This window comes from Drosophila santomea, chromosome 3L (assembly GCF_016746245.2).
Source record: "Drosophila santomea strain STO CAGO 1482 chromosome 3L, Prin_Dsan_1.1, whole genome shotgun sequence".
In the NCBI taxonomy this organism is placed as follows: Eukaryota; Metazoa; Arthropoda; class Insecta; order Diptera; family Drosophilidae; genus Drosophila; species Drosophila santomea.
This window is the reverse complement of record NC_053018.2, coordinates 11,699,494-11,726,071: the sequence shown is the minus strand read 5'-3', so window position 1 is coordinate 11,726,071 and position 26,578 is coordinate 11,699,494. Positions and strand designations below refer to the sequence as shown.

Sequence of the window (26,578 nt, the reverse complement as noted above, 5' to 3'; positions counted from 1 at the left end):
TATGGCTTTGTTTATGCTTTTTAAAAAAGCAAAGAATGAGAATTTTAAAATAATGAAATATCTTATTAGCCATAAAGGATAACCTCTGTTTGCCGTGCACATCCTGTTTGCGTTGTTTTTACTTTTTGTCAACCCCGTTGACGCCTACGTGTTCAATACGCTGAGAAAACAACAGTTACGAGTGGCTCAACCAGCAGCTTGTTATTTCTCACACCTTCCGTCGAGGTAACCCCCTCCCCTACCGACAGCCAACCCTTTGGGTCCTCAAATGCGCTAGGCCATCCATCGATTTTTTGAGGTCATGCTAAAAATTGCAAAAGCAACTGGAATTAGTTGCGGATTGCGGATTCCCATAGTTGAATTGCCATGGACATTTTGCGGAAGAAGGCGGAGGAAGTGAAATTGATCCAAGCCTTTGTGGTGCGATATTATCTAACCGATTTGGATTACTTTCTTTTCTGTGTGGGCCTTACGGATGCAAAGGATTTATGTAAGCCCTGGAACTAATTGGGAAAAAGCAATATAAATGAATTCGCAGAAATGGTATCTAACTATCCATTTAAGTTCGATTTAGTATAGAAAAGTAACTTTTGTACTTTTTGTTATAGAGCGTTTTTTCCCCGCTATGAAATACTTTTCTCACGGTATTTCCCCATTAAGCAATTCCAGCGAGATCGTATAGATACAATTTCAGTAGTTAATCGAGCTCATACATATGCATTTCGGTTCTGTTACCCTGTTTTTCCATATGATTTTCGCCGTGTATCGATTGATCGTTTAACCCATATGAAAAGGATAGTCACAGTTATAAGCGCTGTCGGATAAATCTCGGTTAACTGGGTTAGTTAGCGACCCGAAAACTTCTCTCCACCGAACCGTTATGCCTTATATGTATGATGCTGCTGGTCAGCTCTTCCAAACCAAACTGAACCAAAACGAACAGAACAACCCAAACCAGCTCAGAGATATATGGCAATGGATGGGTTTGTATGCTATGGTATATGGGGTATGGGGTATGGTGGGGCACGGAGCTACACCTATCTATGTATATCATGTCATCCATTGCATGTGCATCGCACATCTCACAACTCACGTCACCGTACCGCACCGCACAGCTTCTATCTCCCTTTCCATATCTGTCGTCGTCTTCCTGCTCGTTTGCCAGTTGTGGAACTCGTTTTCATTTCTTTTCATAGTTGACATAGACATAATTCTACCGCTTTTCCATCGCGCAAAAGGGGGTTTCTTTTTCGGTTTCAGTTTCTATTTTCTTATTACTCTGGACTTTGCCAATCGCTCGTTTGACCTTTAACGGGGTGTGCTGCATATACATAAAAAATAAACACTCAAATCGGCAACAATTAAGCTCATTCAAAACGCGAGCAAAGAAACACTCGCCGTCGCGTTGCTAGAATCACATCATAAATTTTGATTTGATGGGGGGCGCCAGTCGGGTTGTGTGTTCTGTGTGCGGAGGTGTGAAAACGAAACTAGATGGGGCCACAAAAGACAAATACACTCGTACATAAAAGGGGGAAAGACAGCAGAGTCAGCAAATTGGCTTCAATGCGAGTTGAAGGTTAAGTGCGACAGCGATGCGGAAATTGAGCATTTGGATATTGGAATCAGTAGCTGGTTTCGAGCTGAATAAACAAAACAATAGGAATTAACCCCTTTTCTGTCATCTTTCGCTTTTTCGTACTTTTTTAGCACGCACTTCAGACCATTTGATTGGCTTCCTCCTCGCTTTGTCTTTCAGCAATTAAAACTTTTCGTAGCTTAAACTGAAGCTAAAGAGTTTTGTAGGATTTCGTAGAATTCAGAATAACAAATACATTTTCTTAATATTTATCCTAATAACAGCACAATCTTGATCTACTTCTACTCTGACCAGAATATAGCAGATCGGAAAACCTATTGCAAATGCTATTGTGCTAACTCAAGCAACGAAATATTATTGCTACCTATTAATATTAATATAATACCACATGATTTACCAATGATTTTGCATCTACGCAAATATATTATAATAACACTAAGATGGCTAAGATGAATTTCCGTGGCGGCGCGTTTGCGAATGTTTAACTCTGACAGGGCAATTTCAGCCAGTTTGGCTTTCATATCTCTGTGCGTTTTTCTCTGCATGGCTTTGTGTTTTGGGGACTGTTCGATATTTTTGCTTTTATAAATAACCTTAAACGATTTTTCTGCGCCGCCAGGCCACACGAAAAGTGTCAATGTCAGCTGTTGTTGTGCTGTGTTGTGCTGTGTGTTAGCCACGTAAAACGCCAAACCGAAGCGAACCAAATCGAAAGCGAGCGCAAGCGATGTGAAATCGGAAAAATCGAAGACCCGTGCTAAATTTATTATTCAGCTGTCGGCATTGCCATCATAGGCATTTTCCCAGCCCGTGTTTGGTTTTTCTCCTCCTTTTTCTTTTTTTTGCCCCGCTTTTCTAGTCCTTTTTTTTTTTTGCGCTGGCTGCCACTAAAAGCTTCCCAAAATAAACGCGAATACATGTGTGCATGTGTTCATATTTTATACACGACGAGTATATACACACACACATTCGTGCAGTGCAGCGGCTAGTGAAAATTTGCAAAATGTTTCCGTCACACAAAAGGCACTTTATTCATATGCCTCCTTCACTCACCTTTCCCCACTGAAAACACGCGCCGCTAATTGCACGCGTGTGCAACCATTTCTGCGAGATTATTTCGAGATATATACTCGTACACTTGCCACCGGCTCTCCCAAATAATTGCTAGCCGTCACTTTTATCTTTTTTGTATGTGGCTACAAAAAACGAAACCAAACATATCGAGACAAAAGAAAATATAATTTTGGGGGCTAAATCGCCAGCGAGCAGCTAAAATATCCGTGTTGCAATCGTGTTTTTTTCCATCACGCCCCCTCCCATTTTTTGAGGATTTGTAACAGCCTCGAAAACTCGAGATGTGATGTGTGGTGTTGTATGTATGTGAAGAAGACACTCTGCTCCCACAACATTGTCAAAAGTCATCTCCATCTTCAGCTGTGCCCCCCTTCTATCCGGCTAACCCATACCCATTGACCAAGCCAAGATATGTTCGTCCCAACGGCACTGTGGTATTCGTGGCGATAAAAATATATGAAAAATGAAAATGTTTATTGTTCAACTTGACTTATTGCCTGCCCCATCGCTGTTGTTCGTGCAGCTTGTTAACACGGCTGCATACAACTTCTGCATTTTGGGCAGTGGCAATCAAATGTTTTACAGAGGAAGCTACCGATGCATTTTCATAGTTGAGGTGATCAGCAATATTATGGACTTTTTTTTACTATGGGCGTAGGCGTTGGGAAGTCAATTTAGGAATGCTTTACATAAATATTTAAATACAATGTATGTGCATAAATTAGTTTTATAAAGATTGTTCTTAAAGTAACTCTTTTTTTAAGTGTTTAAACTGAACAAAGGCCTCGGGGTACCTTTAAACTTTCTATATAATGATTTAAGTATTTATTTAATTATAATACTTAAATGTACTTGAATCAAGATTTGTTCTGCGATACACACACTCAATTCTTAATTTGTTTTGATTTCATCTCAAACTCTCAGTTTCTTTGAGGGATAGAAACAATTTTTGTAGCCAGTTAAGACCCATTAGTAATTATGCCCGCTGTTTGTAAAAGTCGCTGGGTTCCCAGTGCGATCCACCGTGCTTTTCCATATAAAATGAGCTTCGAGTTGCGATGCAGGCCCCTTTCTGTCGTCCAATTGACCGCCCACCGCCCGCAATGATGGCCGCTGAGATCGGCGGGCTATATAATTATGCGGTTGCGTCCCCTTTGATCAAAACCCCCCTCCGCCACTGGGCCACTGTCCAGTGGAAGAGGCGGCGGCATCTTCAACCGTTGTGAAGATGGAGAGGAAGTTCGGTAACTGGATACTGGTGAAAATTGCGCTGGTTTTTCTCCGATTTTCCCTTTTCACCGCCTGCCTGCCTGCCTGCCGGCAAACAATTTTCGGCTAGTTTTGCAATCGACTCCCACAGCTGCAGTGTTTCCCGCATTTCCCTGGAAATGCCGCTGGATTTTACTATAATTTTATCTCGCAGCTTCGCTGTGTTTTGCGTTCATCAAATTGAGTTAGCAAAATTACTATAATTTTGTGGGAAATTTTATGGGTCAAATTTCAGCTGTGTTGACAATGCGCCGCCATCTAAAGCAGCTAAAAAAAAAATACAAGAAAATTAAAAAACATAAAAGTGGGTAAAGCAGACGCGCCGCTGACCGCAGCACAATTTTTTTTCCATATTTTCGTTTTGTTTTTTACTAATTTGCTTAATTAGCGCGACTTACACTCATAAATATATAGAAGTGTGTATATATGGGAGGCCACACCGCGGTTGTAGTTTTTGTACACGATTTAATTGGGTCTATGTATTTATTTATTTTTTATTGTTTTTCTCCGCGGTAATTTCAACGGGCCTCTTCTTGGCGTTTTATTTTGTTTTATTCGGTTTTGGCCTTTCTTATTTCTCTCACGTTTCGGGCCCAGTACAAGTTTATGGCGCAGCCTGAGAGCGCCGTCGTGAATGGATTGAATTGGAGTTTTCAGCTTGTGTTCGGAGTACAGTGAAACGAGGTACAGTGGAGCAGCAGCAACGGCAGCAACAGCAACAGTTGGTATAGCAATCCGGATCGAGGGGCCCCATTAATGCTGGAAACGTGATGTTTGTGCGGCTTTTTGTGTAACTCGCCGTGAGAACTTGGCGGCGTTGCAATCGTTCAGGTTTCGCTTCGTTTTAGATGACAGCTGCGAATTGAATCGTTCAATCGGAGAGATCCGATCCAGCAATTGCAGCACGTACATAGATCATCGATCCACCGATCCACGGATCCATGGTTTTCCGTTTTTCTTTTGTCTTTCGCCTGCAATCGCAGGCCCATTTGCATACTCATGTACTCATTTGTTCAGTCACTCATATACTCAGATACTCATACACTCAAATACTCACACACTCAGATACTCATACACTCAGATACTCACATATTCACATTGGATTTGCTTGGATCGGCGTTAATCAGACAATTGTGTGTGGCCTTCGGAGTGTGAAAATTGCTGCAATCGCTGAACGCACGAAGTACGCATGATCCACATGGATGGAGATGGAGATGGGGGTTGGGGATGTGGATCCATCATCTCGGGGGCACCGAGCCCTTGAAACGGGGGCTTGGCCAATCTACCGATCTCAAAAGGGTCAATGGAGGTACTCCAAAACCATTTCCAATGTCCAATGGAGCGCTTAAGCCAGAGTTTTATCCAAAACGCAGAAAGCAATTACAGCTATTTGATCTACTTTTCACTATCACTGAATTGTAGAAAATCTGTTGGTTTCCATCACCATGTTCAATTCCAAACTTACTCTAGCTAATTTAGAATATTCGATGATCCACAACAAATCAGATTGTTTCCAACCCACTTGATGATATGCCATAATTGAGTTGCAGCGAATTTTTAATCATCAGATTGTGTGTCGAAATATTGGATTCGTTTCAGCTGTACTGATTATAGGAATTATAAACTGTGATCCATTTTACTAGATATTTTTGGGATGGCAACAAGTATATATCACCTATTATTAAAACTTTAAAAAGAAACCATTACAAATGGATTTCTATGCCAAGCACTGAAGATCTTTAAAATAGACGGATCAAAATACTTATGTATTCCATAAATAATAAAATGCTAATGTAGATTTTGCAACATTTTATGACTGCAGCATTAATGTGTAGACTTTACAAGCGATGTGGAAATGCGGTGTAGAATCTAGTACGCAATGCTCTGTGCCCATTTCAAGCGAAGAGACTTCTGTTCCAGTAAACGATCGAAGTGGTAGCGCCAAATCAATTTCCATTTCTAGTTAATGTGTGTAGCCACACACTGTGTGTGTGTGGTTGAGTGTGTGTGACCCCAAAGCTGGTTAGCCGACTCTAGATAGATAAATAGATGGATATATCAGCGGACATCAACCGAGAGTGGAAACCGCAAAGCTAATTGCTTATGCACAGCGCATAACCTTGCCACTCCATGACACTTCTTGCTTCGCTGAGTACTCAGTACTGAGTACTGAGTGGCAAGTACTGAGTACCAAGTATCGCGTACCGAGTACCTCGTACTCAGCAATGAGTATCCGACTTGAGAAACCCTTTCAAGCGGGCAAAACCGAGGGTTGTGGAGTGGAGAAAGCTCTCATCATCATCATGATTTTTGTGCAGCAGAGGTAGCAGCCACATTGAAAAGGAATGGCGAAGAATGGAATGGAATGGTTTGCTGTGGCAGAGGCAGTGTGGCAGTGGCAGCTTGGCCAGGCTTAATTGAAAATTCACAGTAATGCCAGCTAGAAAACGACAGCTGCTGCGGATAAGCAGCAGGAAAACAGGGAAAAGCGAGGAAAAGGCCTCACTCGAAGCAGAGAAAACACATTAAAATAATATAATTATATCTCTTTTTTTTCATTTTTGTTTTTCCTTTTCTTGTCTTGTCTTAGACTTTTATACCGACTTATATCTCTTCACACTTTTATTTCGCTCTTAAGCGATTTATTTCTTATTTCTTTGGCTTGAGTTTGGCTTTTTCAGATTTCCGCATGCTTTGTCAACCGTGAACGGGCACGAACTTTCATTTTAAAATTCTCGAAGCGTGTTGCGCACTATCCGCCCCATTTTCCACCAAAAACCGAAGAAAATAAAACCCGCAGTGTCAATTGCCGGTTAGGAGTTTCGAAAAATCCCAAGTGTCATCATCATCATCATCATGATCACCTCCAACGCGCCGAGAAGAATTGTTTTACGCTTTTGCACTCGGCTTTCTATGGAAACTTTCATGGCTGCCGGCTTGGCTTAATTCTAGCAATTTATATGGCCAACAACGTGCCTTACAAATGAAAATAGAAATGTCGAGCCACACGGCGCATCATCCAGAATTGCATGCATGTAATTTGCTAATTAAGAGAGTCATAGAAAGTTTCCCCTTTCCATTGTCATTTCCATGGGCTAGAAGTGTCTTACAGTCTTACAGCCGCCAATCCACAAGACGTACTTTCGATTTTCCTGACCAGGTGCCAATTTAATCTCGGCTACTCGCCAGTTGTGAAAGTTCCCAGAGACCCTTGGGGGAGAGGTGTCAAAAGCGAGGCCATTCTGCTTTTCACACCTTTTTCTTTTACTTTTCCGCAAGCTATCTGTGTACATACATATATTTATTATACTACCCGTATTAGTCGTAGTCGTCATCTCGCTTGTCTCGTGCCAACTGAATCACTGAATCACTGAATTCGCTCATCGGGCACGTTGTCCGTTGTGTGGCAGATAAGCTCTTTCTTGTTTGTCATGTGCCGGGAAATTCTGTGGCATATTCATAAAGCTGAAATCCATGTGTCATACTCTCGTACACCATGTGCTCTTGCGATACTGTAATCTCCAGCTTGAGCAGGGCTTACTCTGCTTAGCTGACGTCCAGCAGCAGGGCTTTATCTCAGCAATGTGGGGTAAAATTATGAATATTTTGATTCAAATTATATTTTACTTGCTTCATGTTGACGAATGAGTATTGACATTGGATTCGTAATAAAATTGTTTAAGAGGAATTCATCAGCATTGGCTTTGCTTGTTTTATAATCAAATTATTTAAACGGAAGAAGTAAAAAATCGTATCTTATTTGTAAAGAACACATACTTTAACTTCCCAAAATTCCATGGTAAAAGTATCAATCATTTGCACTTTAATTTACGTCCTAAAAAATGTCCTTGCTGCTTGATTTTCCACTGGCCATCCTTTTGTATGTCTAATGCACTGCCGTCGCCATCAAATCGATTTGCATTTAGCAAATAGTTTCAAATGTTCCGCCACTCAATCAACTGCCAATGTTGTTAGCCTGGCTAGATGGCCCTTCTCTTTTGAACAAGGCTAGGGTGGACCCAATCCATTAAATGTGGGTATTTGGGTGAAGGTTATCGCTTGTCCGACTCCTTTTTTTCCCGCCTCTCTGCGAGTCTTGAGTAAGTTTACTTTTTTTCGCCTTCGTCTTTGAGTCAGCAGGTTTTCCAGTTTCTTAAAGACCCAGCCCATTTATTGGCCGAGCTTCTTCTTTAATGATGTGTTTTAATTTTACTCTGTCGTTTCGCTTCTTTTTTTCTTATTTTTTTTTTGCCAGCGATTGCGTAAGCAGCGGATGACGCCGCCTCTTACTTTCTTTTTCTTTTGGCCTGTGCCAGAGTTAAGGTCTTAAAGTATGACTTAAAAAACCGCATAAATAAGACACAATTTGAATCGAATGCGAAAAGGAACTCTGAAACGGCAGCAGCACGCTCTTCAATGGGTTTCTTGTTTTTGTTTTCTTTTTTCCATTTATTTGTACAATTAAATCTTTAAACTTGCTGTTTCTCGCGAGTGTTAAAGCATTTGCATTAATTAACTGCAGGGAAGAGAGCGAGAAAAAGCCAAACAAATAAGCTGCAAAAGTTCAAGCCAGCACAAAAAGGAAGAAACTTATAATTTATTGCTTTAGTAAATCTAATTAACATATAAGCGGATTTTAGCTTAGCAACTCACACAAACACACACACTCACGCGCCTACTCAAATCACTCAGCATTGCGAATTTGTTTTGCATTTGTTTTTGTTTTTCGGTGTGAACTACGCAACGAGTCGAAAAACTCACGCGATCGCGTTTTCCAACGACAAATATATATACATTTAAATATATATAAGAGTGTAGACAAATATATATATTTGAATATGTGTATATGGGGGATTTATGCCCGGGGAACGCAAAAATAATAAATACAAATGTTTGTAGCACATGGCATTGCCATACACTGTCATCGCACTGTGAAGATTACCGAACAACAATTTATTACAAAATTGGTTCGGCCAACTCGAATCCGGTGGGATTAAGTGGATTAAGACTTTCGTCAAATCGATTTCGTATATTTAGAATGACATCTCGCGGGCTAATTTATAATTTTAGATGGGGTAATAGCTTATAGAACAGGTTGCTGGTTTTACTCTGCAGTTTTTGTGGAAAAATTTGAAGCCGATGAATGACACATACTAAGCAAGCACCACAGAGCACGAGAAGTTTACAATCTTTTCATTTTTTTCTTTTTGCCATTTCGCCAAAGCAACGCAAAAGGGAATGGCCAAAAAAGTTGAAAGTTCGGGCTTAAACCTAATGGCTTGTTTGTTTTATTTTCATTTAGAAGAAGAAAGTTTGCCCTAAACAAGAGTGAAAGATGGAAAAAACCAAACTCAATAAGATTAAAGTGTGTGCAAAATCAGTTAACAGCAGCAAAAGCAGCAGCAGCAATAGAAGCAACAACAAATGAGTGAATTATAGTGACAAATGAATAAAAGCGAAAAGTGACAGTGAATAATGTTGAGAGCGCCCACTCAGCACATCGTGCAAATCGGCTTCGGAACGAAGACGACCACAACAACCACAACAGCAGCAGCAGCAGCAACAGCAGCATCTGCAGCAGCAGCAACATCGACAGCAGCAGCAGCAACACCAAGCGGCAAGCAGCAGCAGCAGCGGAAAACGCTGTTGCAACGCTTCCGGCAGCAGCAACACAAGTTGCCAAAAGTCGCAGCAGAGAAGACACATGACACAGAATATTATTTCAAGCAGCAACAGCAGCCGCAGCAGCATCAGCAAACTTCTTCCTATCAGCAAGGCGACAATTGTTTGTTGTTTCTTGCAACAGCGTTGAACTCAAACTCGGAGCAGTTGCTGAAGAAGCCGAAGAAGAAAAAGGAGTCGAGCAGCTACAATTTCGCAGCAGCACTGAGGCGCAACAAGAAGCCAAAACAACAGACGCAGCAGCAACTGGCAACTTCCACGGACGACGACGACAGTTGCCGCAGCATCAATAGCATCAACAGCAACTGCAGCAACAGCAACAGCAGCACCAGTGGCGGCAGCAGCCACAGTTTGTCTAATAGTTGCATTAACAATCATAACAACACTCATTATAGAAACAGTAAAAACAGCAGACACACCAGTAGCAACAACAACGACTACAGTGGTAATTACAATTGCAAAACAAGCGAACAACAAGCGTGGAAAGCCAGTGCAGCACAACAACTGCTCATTAGCGATCGGAATTATCCCAGCAGTATCAACACCAACAACAATACCAACAACACCAAATACACCAACAACACCAACAGAAGCAGCAACAACAACCACAACCACAGTGGTGGCCACAACATCATGTCACCCACCTCGCAGGCGCCCACCCGAACCTCCCTCTTCGATTCCTGTCATCGAAAGATCCGCCTGATCGGCGGCGGTCCAGTTGCCTTCTTGGGCGGATTGGTTGCGTAAGTTATTTCCCCCCACCTCCTCCCTCCTTCTTCTTTCCAACTGACATTTGAGTTGAATTCATAATTTTATTCGCGACTCACAATAGAACCGTATGATTTGTGATTCGTGATTGGGATTATCATAGTACCAATCCGGTCTTAGAAGCCGCTGTTCCAATCTTTCGCCCATTTAGGTAGCCAAGGTTTCCAGTTATAATGCGTCAGTTGCGTCAATCATATTGTTCGCCGTGTTATTAATTACCTCATTTTGGATAATTTCTTATGGCACGCTTCCAATTATTAGCATATCTTAAAAACTGGAACTAAAAATATACTGATACTTAAGAATATAAATAAACTCAGGTTTTATTATATATAATAGCACTTGTTACTTCATATGTATTTCAACTCTTTACAGTATAAACTACATTAGTTTCTCTAGGAGATCTATTTATTACTTAATAGTTATACCATCCTGAGAATGATTTATGGTCCAGTTTGTGAGTGCCCACTACTATTTGGATTTGTATAATTACTGCTAATGTATATTACCATCGCCATTACGCTCGTTAGCATTCACTCTGCGGCGATCAACTTTCTAAGGTCACGTCACGCAGAATTGCACAAAGTTATAATTTGTCCGCATTAGGGAAATACTTAAGATACCCGTGTCAGAGGTCGAACAAAGGAAGCCGAAATGAAAATGAACAATAAAGAACGCGAAAAGCAGAGCAAAGCTAGAGATAAATGTGGTATTTACTCATTTTTATGGCTTTAATTGCGAGCATTTCTCAAGCGGCTTTTGTAGAGTTTTTATTTTATTTAGTGACCACCAAAAGCACTCTGTGGTGCAAATTCAAGGTTCAAGCGGCAATTAAAACATCACAAGAGCGGAGGCAGCCAAGAAACAAACACGCATAGAAGCCGAAACAAAGGCGGCCAACTAAATATATGCAACTAAAATATGCTAGGCCTAAAGGCATCGAAAATGCGCCACGAAGGTCACCAGAATTAGGTGGTGACCCAAACCAAACCAGAGCTCTGCAAATGGAAACTGTAACCTAACAGCTGATGCTGACTTATTTCCTTGTTTACCATGCCCAAATTTAAACGGTTCTCATCAGCAGTGAGCTTTAGGTGCTGCTCGGTGATTGCTGATCTGGCTATATTTGAAAAGCAAAGTTAAACGAACTCTCAAATTACCGAGGTGAGACAACCGCAAAGCGTTGACACTCTGCCACCGAGCTCACAGAGTGCGCTGAACTGATAATTAGTTAGGAAACCAAATATTGACACACATGAGTATGCATAAGTGCCACAGCAGTAGAATAGAAATACTCTATTAAACGGCAAGATGGACAAGAGCCGCAGGTGGGAGTTACGTTCTGAGTAACAACTTATTCACTTGTTTGAGGGTCGTCTTTGTGCATGCAACTCACATACTCTCATACTCACATACTTATACATATACTCACACCACCGCCCCCCAAAACAATGACTAACAGTATGGGCATACAAACTGAGTAAGAAGAGGCGGCAGAACCGCATAACAACAGACATTTGTTAAGTAAGTTCGTGGAGGGAAGACGGTGCCGCATTAGGGGGCGCATTATGAAAATGATAATGATAAACCTGTCAGGCTGACAAGCCGACAGACCCACAGAGAGTGTCAATGGCACACTAAGCTACCAGGCCCCAACACAACTCCATCTCCAAGCTCACAATTTACATAATAATAATGCTCAAAAGTTTTGATTGTCTCATTTGCTTTGGTTTTCATCAAGAAGTCCCAAAATTTGAATAAAAAAAACCTATGTAAACAAATAAAAATTTAACAAATATAAAACTGACAAAAACTTCACTCTTTATAAATGAGTAATATTGTTTTCGGTCGGCCGAAGACCTCTTTATGGCCAACTGTACTTTGGAGGTAATTGAAGACAAAGGAATATCCACTTGGTGACTGGTTCACGCCTCAAAAACTTCCTGCTTCTCACACTATGCCAATATGCTAATTAAAAAAGAGAGTAGGATGTACGAACATGGTTTCTTATTGGCAATCAGTGGTTAGCACGTTTAAATCACACTAATACAATGTCACTTGGTCACACTAAAGTACAAGGGGCATCATATATATTCTTGGGCACACTAAAAAATGTGCCTCATTCGACCACTCATTCCTTAAGCTGTCTAGCCAGCTAAAATATTGGTTCGCTTTCTTGTAAGAGTTTCACCAGCTCATTAACGAAGGAGGTGGACACCGCCTCCAAGTCTTGGGTATTATTTTCCCCCTGGGCACCAAATGCCTTTCCAAAGGTCCAGTAAGGTACATACACACATGTTACTTGCACTTTTTTCCCATTTTCTTGCTCCATGTCTGGGCATTATTAATCTTGGCCACTTTTCCCCTGCCCTTTTAGCCAGCTGCTCAACTTTGGCTCGTTGGGTTTTTCGCTCCACATGTTTGGCCCCAACTTGGGGGCTTTATCATATGGCTGGGGAGCGAGCTCCGTTGGCTGTTACCGTTTCTGCTCCAGCTGGTCGCTAACGTTTTAATTTCCTGTCCCAGTTTAATATGTTTTGTATGCCGGACTTTTATAGCTTGCCCATTTAGCTTTTGCTGATTTGCGATTTACGAGCAATCAATTTTTGCAGGGCGACAGCGAAGAATGAGCGCAAGATTTCCAGATATAACTCTAGATGGAGCAGTAGACTTGAGCTTTCCATTCCCATCCATTAGTGCTACCGACTGCTAATCATCTGGGCCTTAACCCGCAGCTGTCACAGCACCTTGGGCACAGGTATATTCAAACGAGAACAGGTGCTCCGGCGATGCCAAGCTTCTGTCGCCGCCGTTCATTGACACTCCACGCACTGGACCACTTAATGACTGACGAATTGACTAACTGACAATCTGGCAAACTCACTAACCGACTAACTGACTAACTGACTGAAAGGGAACAGCTGGCGAGGAGACAAAGACAAAGCGCCTGCGGATCAAGCTCGAATTAGTGCAGCCAGCAGGCATATCAAGGTATCCAACTGGAGTTCATTACAATTGCCCGACTGACGGCCAGCCAGCGATTCAGCGATGGAGAACGGGCAATTAGCTCTCAGGGACTCCAAGAATTAGAACTGGCGAAGGTTTCTTCGCATTAGTTCTTTTATTGCTTTCAGAAGCTTTAAATGGCTTTTCAGAACCTTTAAACAAAGTCTTGGCACACATTTAAAATGTTATTTCTTTGCAATATTCATAACGAGTGCTTTCTCTAATACCACCCAGTAATATTGCCTGGTCAAGAAACCCAACTGGGTTCATTTCACTCCTCTGATTCGACCCCAAACAGTAGATTAAACCTCTGAAAATCAACGGAACTTCGAGAGCTCTATCAAAAGTTGAGAACAATTAGTCCATTGAGAGAGGAGCAACAATTGCCATTAAACAAACTGGGTTCCTACAATTTCGACCCCCCGGTCGCAGTTGGCCGACAATTGTGCAACGGTAGCCGGCGGATAACGTTAGTTGCCCAGATGCTGGCTGTAATTATTTGCCCATTAGCCGGCGTATGGCGAATGTTGGAGATTTGGAACACGACTTTGGGTTTAAATGGGGGAGCAATGCCAAAGCGGCAGAGGTCAACGGAAATTTCCATTTCCCAGAACTCAAGCCAAAAAGATGACAATGGGCGACTTGACAACCTCATGAACTTGCTTTCAACATAATTGCAGGTGTGCCCAGAGAAACAATAGGTGTTGCACTAAGTTCTAGCGAAAAAAAACTCCATCTGAAGATTTTCTTATTTTTCTTAAGCCCATTTACAAGAAATAGGCCAAAAGAGCAGCTTAATCAAACTTATTAAAGTTCCATTAAAATGTCAGTAATATCTTGAGGATATGTGGTCTCCTCCAGCTGCAAAAAGCAGTTGAACCTCGTTAAGTTCGACCTAAAAACGTAGAGACCAACCCGGACCCCTTTAAAGTTCATTAAAATAAGAGCATCATTTGTTAGTTTTTATAAACCATCTTCGTTTGTTTTTGCCCCAAGTAATTGCTACCACATACAGGTGCCTCATAAAACCAAGTCTTTATGGGTTTTCTACAGTGTATTTGTATGGTATTTGTATGGTATTGTATTGTGTTTTCAATTTCACCCGCATGCAAAATTGCAGAAACGGAAAAAGTGAGTAACGACGAGGCCCATAAAAGTTTACCTTGACTTCAAGCCAAGTTCCGGCTGTGGCTCATTTACGTGTTGGCCAGCTTTTGGCACTCTCGCTCGCTCTCTTGGCCGCTTTTTAATCCATTTAGCCACATGTGATTGCCCGATTGCCATCCATCTACCTGTCCAGCTGAGGCGTCTCTCTTTTAAATACTTTCCATTATTATTATTATTTTGTGTCTCTCGCTTTTGTCTTCATCAGCGCAACATTAATGTCAGTTGTCGTCACCTCCGATGCTTTGGCAGTGGGGCTTTGGGGGCTCGGAGTTGGTGGGGTAATGAGGTGGGGTCTGGGCCAAATGACTCACCCAATTCACACACACACACACTGCTGCACGTCGGACAGCTGCTGTCGTCAGCTGTGTGCGAGAGAGAGAGCCGCTCGTCTAAGCCGTCTTCTCTCTTGGCCAATAGAAGCTAGTTACCAGTTAGCAGTTACCAGTTTGCAGTCAGTCAGCAGTTGCCTCGTTCCCAGCACGAAAACTGGGCGCTCTCCCAGCAGGCGATTCTAGTTATACCCATCTATTAAATTGTAATGGGGCATACTGGACTTGTGGCATTCAAAGAAATACATAAATTGTGGGAACTTGTTCTGGATCTCTAAATATAAACGATAATCGGGTTATATACATAAATTAATAAGAAAGTAATGAGAATGAGGTATACTTCCGACTTTATATAGTGTATGCATATTAAGGGTATATACCAAGTATGTCTAGGATCTTCCTTTAAAAGTTTATTTCCTTTATATACACCTTATGTACAGAGTATGCCTCCTTTTGGAACTCGGTACCCAACTGTTTGCCAATGTTTTCGTATGCTGAATGGGTGCCGCATTGCCAAACGGGCGAAACGGTACTTTTCGATTTATTGGCGGGGCTTTTGTCTTGTGCCACAGAGAAGGAGATGGCGATATGGGGGCATATAGGGGGGAGATGGGGGCAGAGGAAACATGATTGGGATTCATACACATTTTGGCAAAAGCTGATTCATATCGGCGCTTTTGGCCGTTTTCCCAAACTCAATCCACTGTCATCCGTTCGTGTATCCAGCGACATCCGCCATTGACAAAAAAATAACGTTAATTAAAATGTATATTTCCTAAGCTCTTTTTGCCATGTCCGTGTTGGTACACAGAGAGAAAGCAGGTAGTTATCGCAAAAGCAATTAGAACCAGTGAAAGTGCCACTAATTAATCTTGAAATCTCTTTGTAAATCGTAAACACTTTTGATGTGATAGAAAAAATTCTATTTTATTTAACAAATAAAGAAATATATGTATGTTAATGAGCCATTTGATTTCCTCAGTGCACTTATCTTTGTTAATTTGTACGACGGTAAACTTTTGTCTTTGTGCTTGATTAATGCGTAATTTTGTATTGTTAATTGTGGCACACATTTGTTGGGATCGGCGGGGGGTAATGAGTGGGGTGAAGTGGGTTGGGGGGTGTGGAGCCGCTCCCACAGCTTGTCTACCGCGTAAATGGAGCGTGGCTCTGATAGATTAATGCGTTCGCCATGAGCTGTTCTGTGCCACAGCTGCTCCATTGTCCGCCACCACACCACATCCCCATCCACATCCACATCAACATCAACATGCAAAATCAATAAAACCCCAAGCTCCACAATTCGCCCCACAAATGCAGCTAGTTCATCGGGCATAATGTGCAATCCGCTGCTATTGTGCAGAAAACAATATAATTAAATTGGTATTTACTTCCCTGTATAGTCCACCCCATAAATAGACGCACAATGTGTTTAGTTTGCAATGCTTTTACATTTGTTGCACTTTTGTAGTACACTTCATCATTTTACTTGTCGAAACAAAGAACTTTTTATCACAAAGGCACAGAAATTAGTTAAACATTTCTTTGGTAAAAGTTATATACTATTTCGTCTTTTTCTGATTTGTTTAAAAATACTTACATACCATAAACGACTTTCATTTGGATCTGAATCATCCCATTTTTACCAAAATAATTTCGCGTAAATTATAGTCGCCAACACTTTGAAATGTTCTTGTAACCTAGCGTTATATTCATGTTGTGCAGTCCTAATTGAATAAATTTCGAGTCATTTGGCCGTTTTTGATTCTTTTTATTAATTTATGGCTGCAATTTTGTGACACCTTCATCAACAGTATGAGATGGGAGATGGGGGAATGGAATGATCATCAGTTTGAGCAAGACTAATTGAAAGCCACAACGAGCAGGCTGAAAACAACACGGAACAAAATGAATATTAATTGTTTTAAATAATTTTGAACTTGGCAAAGGCAAACGAAAGCGCTGATGGGGCAAACAGGCAATTTGACGAGCGTTTTTCCCTCCCGCTCTCGCATTCTCTGCCCTTCTATGTATCTCAACTTGATGTTTATTCCGCTGGCAAGCAGCTGTTTAATTGCCCAGTACAGTCTTTGAAATAAATTATTTTCATAATGTTCTAAAGTCAAATGGGGCATTTAAAGAGTCATAAGGAGTTTATAAAAGTTGTATTACTTATATACATAAAAGTATATATTTTTTTTAAAACTATTATCAATTATTTTCTAAACCAATATATCTTTAAATATCTTTTAAAAGATAAGAATTAATTTTGCCCCCTTATGTATGCTATGAATACTTAAAGCCTGCAGTTTTCGCAATATTCGTAGACTGAACTCAGTGACATTGGGTTGGGTTAGCCAGGCTCCACTGTACACATGCTTCGCCTGTTTCTGTCGCTGTTTCTGCAGTCATCATCGACATCGCGATGGGACATTCGTCTGCGTCATTCGGAGTAGAAAAAAATAGGAAGGGAAAGAGGCTGCGAAAAGAACCGAGAGACTCGTGTTTGCATAACAAAATTTATGTGAGCTTCGTTATATTTTTTTTGCGCAATATGCAATATGCAATGTGCAATATGCGATAGGAAAGCTCAAATGCAAACTGCCGTTACCAATTTCATTCAAAGTGCAGCAATAGAACACGAGTGCGAGAGCGGGAGAGCATCGGAACAGCTGATTTATGTGTGTACTCTGCTCACTCTCTCGCTCTCTTTCTCGTTCTCGCCTCTAATGGCAATGGCAATGGCTCGGGCCCTCTCTCTCCCGCGCACACAATCAAAGCGCGCTGCGCCGCGCCAAAGGTGCGCGTCGCGACAGACGGACAGTCTTCTGATTCCGCTGCCGAACGGCGGGCGCACGCACGCAGTTAAAAAAAAAAATAAAAACAGAAGAAGAAAACAAGCCAAAATCAAAGGAAGCCCATTAACATTGCCAATAAAAACAACCAAAAAATAAAACAATAAAAATCGGAAAATAATACGCACAAAAACAATCAGAGATCACACATTTCCTTCGGCTAACGGTACGCGTCATAATCAACAAATGAAGCAAACTAAAGCAACTAAGCAAAACAACTCAAGTCCACAACTGGGTGAACTTCAAGTCAAAGCAAAACAAAATAAGAAAACACAGCGACAAATTGTGGATCAGTCTTGTGATCACTTTTGAAAATGAACCCAAATGAACTTGTTCATTTTCAGAGGCTGAAATGAACGCTGTGTCACGTTCATTCTAAGCAATCAAGTGTTTTGGCCAGTGATACCACATTTTATTCGCAAATGCAAAGTAAATGTGATTGCTATAGTGCCAAAGTAGTGATTTGAATGGTCCAGCTTGGTCAGATTTGTTTTCTGTGCCCAAAATCGAACCACAACCGGCGTCTGCGTCAGCGTTCACGCAAACGTGAACGTCAACGGCAAAGGCAAACGGCAGCTTCAGTGTTCGCGTCACCCGATTGTTTCAATGGACTTGAAAAACGCGTTCGACACCCGATTAACCGGCCACCCGCCCGCGATTTAACCTTCAATTTGCATTTGGTGATTTGTCGCCAAGTTGTCTCTTTTTCTCAAGTTTCTGTGCACTTGTTTTCTGTGGCCACTTCAGCTCTGTGACAATTGCATAGTGGCACATATATGTATTTATATCTATTCAGCTAATTGGTTAATGTGCTGCTTCTGTATACAATCTAAAAGCTCCATCCAATCAAATAATCTTATCTTGAGTTGTGTTTAAAAAAGCTCTTGATTCGCTGATTGATAGCTATAATTGGCGCCAAAGAAAACGCATATTGTTATGTTATAATATTTAATTTTACAGCTTGGCTTGGAATTTTTTTAGTGCTGTGACTCATGTAGGCAATCTGCTGATCAGAAAAGTCTTAGTCATCATCCGTGAAAAACACGAGAGGAAATAACCTGAGGCTATGCTACTATGTGATAACACAATGTATCCCCAAAATGAAAAACTGATAAGCTGCCCACCTATGTGCAAACGTAGATCGATTCGATGCCGATCGTTATCGATGGCAACAGGTTGGCTGTTGACTTGTCATTCACGGTTTGCTTAATAGGCTTTACTACGATTTATTCCGTGCACTTTCCCGCTTTTCCATGTGTGCCTCATGCATTCGGTTGACTCACGAATTGACATCGATCAAAGGAGGGCAGACACATCGCCAGTCTTTGTACTTGACTGTGTGTATCGTCTATATGTATATAGTACATATGTCTGGCCACCCCGCAATTGTGGTTAATTAAGCGCCCGATTTGCCATGATAATTTATACGCACTTGGGGAAACCTTTCGATATTCATTCTATTAATTGACCAACTTTTGCTTTTTTTTTACACTGCGACGCTGTTTGCAAAGGTGTGCTGTTGGTTTCTGGGCCCAGTAGACAATTACCATCCGTGCCAATCAAAATAAACACTCGTCCAGTAGGCCAGTTGCGGTGAGTGCGGTGCGGAATGGTGTGAATCCAACTGGATAAATGCACCGCTCGATCGGATGACGTAATTCGCGCCCGGTTGAGTGGCCTCTAGTGCCGCCTCCGCTATTATGCATTCTGTATGAATATATCTGGCGGGTGAACGGTTCCAACCGGTTTCAGATGCAGATACATTTACAGATGCTGCTGCATCTGAGTGATGGCAATGGCAAATTGGCGCCGAGATTGTCAATCTTGATACAGTACAAATCCCCCCTTAAGGCAAATCGAGCTGTTGTTTCAGAGAATAAATCAAAGAATGCCCACTTTATCAGTTGTACACTCTTTGGAATTGAAAGACTGATCTTTCTTGAGACCTAAATTAGATCAGACTCAAGGATCAGAAAGGAAACCAATATGCTGACTTGGTGCACTTCATTTAACTTATCTCGAACTGCAGTGTAATTTAAGCCAGCTCTATTTGCGTCTTGGGCTCCAAAGAGTTGCTGGCCCACATTTGGCTTGTGCGGCGTGGTGTCTGGCCTCTATGTATGCCATTTACTTCAATAGCACCCAGAGCTATCGTGTATCAATGAGACGTTTATGTGATGCCATTATTCTGTCACGTTTCCATGCTCATTTCGGCAGTTTGGCTTCTTTTTTTTTATTATTTCAGTTTCTGTATCTTGAACTGGGCCCTTTCGTCGCGAGTGTTGAGCACAAAGAGCCAGAGTCAGACCACAACAATATACATATATTTTGTGGGAGACAGAGCCCAAGACGGAGCTAGTTAGACAGGCCGTGCTTATGGCCAGGCCATTACATCATCCCCATCATGTCATGATTGGGGTGACAGTCAACCAAGTTAGCGGCTAATTCAGGCAGTGAAAGCCTGAAAGCCTGAAATTTTGTCACTTTAGCAGAATCAAATGTATATTTCTTTAATAGCACAATATGTTGAAATAAAAGGTCAAACCACTTGCCTTGTAGGGCGACTTATGATTCCCAACTGGTTCTAGTTTGATTTATTTTCGGTAGTGTCCATACAAAATATATCATCTCTGAATAATTCGTGGTGCTTACGCTGTTTTCAAAGCAAATAAAATGTTTTTTCTTTGAAGAACATATTCAAAGTGCCATGTCTGTCTGTCTGTCTAGTAGGGCAGTTGTGTGGTAGTTGTTCTTCCTCGTTTTTCGCTGTATCTTATCAGTCGTTTATTGCTGTTCTTGTTGTTGTCTTTGGCAGTGCGGTTGTTGGTTGGTTGTTGACTGCATTCTGGCTATTAACTTATCGTACGACTCGGCTATATCTCCGCCGCTGTGGTTGTTGTTATGGCAATTTCAACACCTTCGGCCACTTACACTGCAGTTACTTTCGACATCGTCAACAACAATAACCCCGCACACCCACATGGAGTCGTATATAGGCGGCTATATAGCTAAACACTTGCACACACTTGATAGCAGTTATGGAAAACCACTGTGCGGAGGAGCAAAAGGCGGGGAAAACATTGGTCTTCGTCTTCCATTGTCTATTGTCGTGGATGTGCCTTTGTTTCTGGGCGTAGTTTAGACATCGTCTGACATTAAGCAATATTTCCATTTTCAATTTCGCTCGCTGTTCTTCTGTAATAATCAGCCCAGTTAGTACGTCGAGCAATTTGCTCGATTTCATCATCATTATAATCAACATAAAGAGCTATGTATTTCGTAATAGAAACATCAGAATAAACATAGTTTGTTATTTGTGTACCATATGTGTGTCATGCGGATGGAAATTTTGCAGAAGTCCTGTCATGCTGAAATTCTTTAATGTTTACTTTCAATTTAACAATTTATCAAACGTTTAAATATCAGAGCAAAATGTGCCATTGCAGCGATTAAACTTATTTGCCAGCAAATGAAAATCATGTGGAGCAGAAATAATCATTGAAAAATATTTATTTAAAATTTAAGACTGTATTAAGAATGTGTGTACATCACAGTCACGCTTTTGCTATACCAAATCCAAGTAAAACTGTATAATTAGCTAAATGGGAGCAGAGATAGCCACCTGAAAGTTGAACGCTTTTGTCTACAATTTTCGAGTGACTGGCGATTTTCGAGAATGATATGCATATGTGTATGATAAGCAGCAGCTGCCACCACCACCTATTTACAATTAATATCTCGTGCGATGGGGCAACAGCAAAAGCCTTTTAATTGATAGATCAATATCACGATGATTGCTTTTGTGCGTTGCATATGGCGAGCGAGGCCTATCGCAATAATTTTTCGTGGTAAATGGCACACGAGAGCGAAGTCGGGAAAGCCCGTGAGCTTATCTAAAATGATGGAGTTGCGGTGCGGAGGTGGGCGGTAGAAGGGTGGAGGTGGGAGGTAAATGGACATGTGTGTTCAGGGCCACTCTAATGGGGCTCATATGGCCCAATTGCCAGTCCCTACGCTTTGCCAGCTCCCTGGGGTGATGGCTGTTCGGTGTTTGGTGTTTGGGCCATATGCTGCGAATCGCCCGATGCGCTGAACAGAACAATAATAAATATAAGATTAGGTCAGGTTCTCGACCATTTATGGTATACATATATATATTAAATTCCCTTGGCTCTTTTCTCCTTTTGCTAATTGATTCTCTGAATATTTCAAACTATGTTCGCCTTATCTGCGACAAGGTCAAAGCCAAAGCCAAACCCTCCCGCATTTAGCCGCTCTTCGTGCCAATATGATTAGTTCGAATTTCAATTCTATTTATCACGAATTTTTTATGCACCCATTTTGGCTATACCTTTCCATTTCGATGTTTGTGGCCTTTAGTTTTAGGCTTTAGCTCGACTCGAAGCGACGCCGCACGAAATGCGATATAAAATCCAAACGTGCCAATATATTTGCGGCCTATTCTGCGATATGGAAGCGAGGTGTTTATGTGATAAAAAAAAGAAATACGGGGATCTCCATAAAACCCTCATTTTATGCGGCTTGTGTAGTATGTGACGTTACCAAGGAACTTCTTGTGAAATTGCCCAGAAAGCGAGAGAAGTCGACTTATCGCGCCACACAACACGTCACTTTGATTGGCCCAGTGTGTAAATTGTGTGTGCGAGCGTGTGTGTGAGTGTGGGTTAATGGTTTGTTTGCCAGTAGTTCCCATTCGATCGGAGGAGTAATAAAGTCGTCGCACGAATCGGTAATCGACTAAGAGCTTTTCCCAGTGAACGTGTTTTACAGTTCACCATCTTGAAAAATGTGTCACATGAGCGGAGGGTGAGAACTGGAAAGGGAAAGTTTGCAAATCGAATGTAGTTGGCTTTAAACCTGATTTAATGTAACACGGATGTACAAGAATCCTTAGTTTTTTTGCATTAAATAGAGTTCTTGTAGTGCGAACTTTATAAGTTAGAATAAACTTCAACCTTTTTGAGTTATCGTACAACTTATGCCAGGCGTTGAGTTTACGATAACCCTTTTAAGTAAATATTTTCCAAAATTAACCAAGGAAAGTCCATGCACTTAATTTGCAAGTATATGTATGTTTGCGTGAGTAAAAGGGTTAGATTTCCGGCCGAATCAAGTGCTCCACGTCCTTGATTACAGGGTACAGGGCGCGCCTAGAGTGCCGCCAATCTTAGTGTGCCATCGCAGACTGCATCCGGCCATTTAAATTGGAAGGCGAGCACAATCCATCCACGTCGACCTTTCGTCGCCTCTGACCTGACACGCAAATTTGGTGCGACAAAAACGAAGGTGGCACAGATCGATGAGCGCTGTGCAATGCGGAGGTCCTTGGCATTATTTGGCACTTGATATAATAACTATTAGTTAGAGTGCCACCGCTAATGCCCCATGCCCCATGACCCAACCACATGCCACTTCATGTGGCACTTAAATGCGGGCGGATTTGCATTATCTGAATGAAAAACTGAACTGGAAAGTCGCTTGTCTGGCGGTTACCTGTTAACTGTTACCTGTGCTCCACGCCTCGCCGCCTCCCAGCAAATAATGGTGAACAAAAGCGCACAATTGTCTGATATTCAAATGTACACACGATAACTATATATACGTATGTATATATATGTATATAGTCCAATGTATATGTATAGACGTAGGCATTTCGAGTTTTATCAGCACGCTTCGCCGATATCGTGCGGGAAGAACGGGCGGTGGGTGGCATAATTATAATCACAACTAAGTTTATTTGTTTAAATGCCTAAAGAGTCGCATTTGCCACCGTCTCTCCGCTCGACTGATAAATGTTTATTAAACTCGGTCATGCCCATGAGCACGGCTACACACTCTTTTATTTTTGAGTTCTTTGCATAAATATAAACAGTATGAGAGCAAATATGAAAAGACTTGTTGATTCTTAGTTTTGATAAGCATTATGCTTTTTGTTCTTTTTTGTTGAGGCGGTTTTGAAACTAGCAGAAGGCACGTGATCGAAAAAGATACCACGAGTATGAAGTTTTTTATACGTTCTTATGGTAGAAAGCGTCACTATTGTAATATTTATTATATATATATATAAATATATAAAGAATTGGTTTTCATGGGGTTTCTTAAGCACATGCTAGTCAGGCCCTTGAAACTCTCAACCTCAGGAATTTCTCGAGGCTTTTGAATGTCATGTATTTATGATATCAACCAATTTGAAAGTCTTGTTTTGATATCACCGACTTCTTAGTTTTCAAGGTCGCAGGTTTTTCCTTCTTAAGACATAGTAATGTTGTAAGGCGTCCAAACTCCTTATCTATCAATGAAAAACAGTGCTAGCTCATAGGTTTTCACTTGGGACACTCTTCTCGCTCTCTCTGAGTTCCAACGAATACCACGAGTTCTTTTTTCTGTAGCGGACAGAGGGTTATGCTTTTCAAGCGATAACATTTGAAGCCAGTCACTTGGACGCTACGGAGCTTTCGGTTTGCTTTTGCTTCTGGTTCGGATCGGTTGGGTTTGTTTTTGGGCTAAATGTTTCCCTTACGGATCGCAGGAGGCAAGATGACCAAAGCAACGTAAAGAATACCAAAAAATGAAAGAAACTCTAAGCTCAAAGGTGCCAACAAGAATAGGAGTAACGTTTGTGTCTGAATCGGATCCAAAGAAAAAGCTAAAAAGTTCGCCATCAACGTCGACCTCAACGATATCAACGACAACAACAACAACAACCACCGCATCGCCCCCACCGCCCCAAACTTCTTATGTGATTAAATGTCTGTTGAAGACCGCTCGTTTTATGTGGCAAGTGACGACAATACCCTCTAAAATCGGTGATACCATTGGTACCCTGTACCGTTATGCTCAGGATTCAGTTGATAGTTTTCTATGCGTAGCTGGGTGAGACTCCTTCACAGATCTACATACTTTTATCATTCAAATTCTTATTAGTTGAAAAATTCTTTACTTAATTGGATTTTATCTTTTGTATTTACAGCAAGGCCCGTCGCAAGGAACGCGATGGCGATCAAAATTCAACAGACACCAAATTGTACTTGGAGGAAAGTGTCCTAGAACGTAAATTACCTGAAGCTGATCTCAAAGCCCTAGTGGATCTTCCAGCTGGTTTGGACTACAATGAATGGCTAGCGTCACACAGTAAGTATCTAAACTGAAACTTCAAAATATAAGAATACATTCATTGCCACCCACTTCTTGCCAATTAAAGTTCACGTGATTTTCGCTGTTTTCGGATTTCATTCCAAATTGCCTCTATTTACTCACATCTGTCATTTGGCTTCATTGTTGCTGGCAGCTTTATCGTGTGATTTACAAATGAGTTTAACGAGCGTCGTCAGCTGCTGTTTGGCAAAACTTTGATAGCCTAATCGCCAGTGGCAACGGTCGAGTGCCCCGATTTACGAAGCACTCCCCACGGTGCACTATATGTGCATTATCGTCCAGCCAATGAACTTGAACAGAAGATTTCTGTCTGGACGATAGCATTATCTGGCTGCAGTTTAAGAAGTGCAAGGGTAGTCTGGAAAGTTTCACATCAGGCCATTTCTTTGTTTCTAAAAGCTTATTGTAGTAGAAACTTAAAAGGATATTTTCCTCTGAATTCAAATTAGGGAAAAGACTAAGTTGGCTTTGAAAGATGCCGTTCAGTTGATTTCTTGCTGAATAAATCCACTCACTGCTTTAATTACGTTTTAATAGACGTCTAATATCATCGCAAAACCAATATACGGTGAGTCACAGCCTAATTGGCTGGTTGCCCCACCGCCTGAAGGGATCTTTTTTGCTTACATCATTGGGCGGAGGAGAACCGAATCGATTTTGAGAAATTACATCATCTTGTAAATAATCTGTGTGCTGGGTGGCAGAATGCAAATTACACAGCTCTTTGTTGACTCAAATGAGGCAAATAATTGGCAATGTATCAGCAAATTGTAGCCACCAGAAGCAATCCCTCTGCCCTCCGTTTGCCCCACCTCCTCTTTGTCCTCCAGCGTTTTCATTATCATCATCCTCCCTTCGGTTTTGGAAAAACAATCAAAGCCAAACTGTTTGTCGTGGACGATGATCAGGGTCATTTCACGTCGCCCGATGGCGTCAGCTGCAAGTTCATATGCAAATTTAATATTTGAAATTGCTGACTTCAGAGGCACATCTCCCCCCTCGCCTCTCGCTGCCTTCTCCAAACTCATCTGCGACTTGGGCCAAGGAAAGCGAGTTAAGCCATCGGTTTATTTTGCTCCAATTTCCATTTCTGCTGGTATTTCATAATGCAGCTCTTCCACACACTTGTGCCAATATTGGGTCGGCATTGACCTTACCGGGTGGTTCCGCTCAATAAATATCATCGTATGCTCACTGCTGGGCCTTATCACTGGAAAGCAGACACTGAAAGAAACCAATAAAACCCGCAGCCGTCGAATTTCGATGATAAGATTGCTTCTGCTTTAAAAGTAATCTGTGCACTAGCTATTATTAAACGAAGAGTTGGCCATTATAAAGCAGGTTGTTGTACTGTAATTTTAAAGCCACACAACTTTTTTAAGTATTTATTACTTACGTTTCTATTATAGCTTAAACAGTAGATAAACAATATGTTATTTAATAAAGTGCCTATTCCAATTGTAATCAATATTTCTTACCTTCTTTGCAGCCCTCGCTCTATTTGAGCACGTGAATTTGGTCTATGGAACTATTAGTGAATTTTGTACACAATCCGGTTGCGCTGACATGACCGGACCCGGCAACAGGTGAGTACTGATCCCATATTTCTGTTCAATCAAATGTACTAACTAAGTGATATATTCTTTGTGACA

The 26,578-nt window shown here is 41.4% G+C and overlaps 1 protein-coding gene, 1 long non-coding RNA gene and 1 pseudogene across 6 annotated transcripts in view; 2 read left to right on the top strand and 1 right to left on the bottom strand.

The window, feature by feature from the left end:
• Positions 1-26,578, top strand: part of LOC120450319 (MOB kinase activator-like 2) — a 40,273-nt gene that overhangs the window by 10,930 nt on the left and 2,765 nt on the right. For 2 of the 5 annotated variants that reach the window (XM_039633281.2, XM_039633278.2), the window contains exons 2-3: positions 24,742-24,902; positions 26,416-26,512. In XM_039633281.2, the coding sequence (XP_039489215.1) occupies positions 24,742-24,902; positions 26,416-26,512 (258 nt within the window). Of the gene's footprint in view, positions 1-9,245; positions 10,369-17,738; positions 17,917-24,300; positions 24,645-24,741; positions 24,903-26,415; positions 26,513-26,578 lie in introns of those variants that run through there. The other 3 variants (XM_039633279.2, XM_039633277.2, XM_039633276.2) reach the window with 3 other exon arrangements.
• On the bottom strand, positions 3,130-5,449 carry LOC120450325. Its single transcript, XR_005616263.2, has 2 exons — positions 5,033-5,449; positions 3,130-4,210 (listed from the first exon to the last, which is right to left on the bottom strand). It is a non-coding gene; the product is annotated as an uncharacterized LOC120450325 (long non-coding RNA).
• LOC120450324 lies at positions 18,186-24,306 on the top strand (annotated as a pseudogene).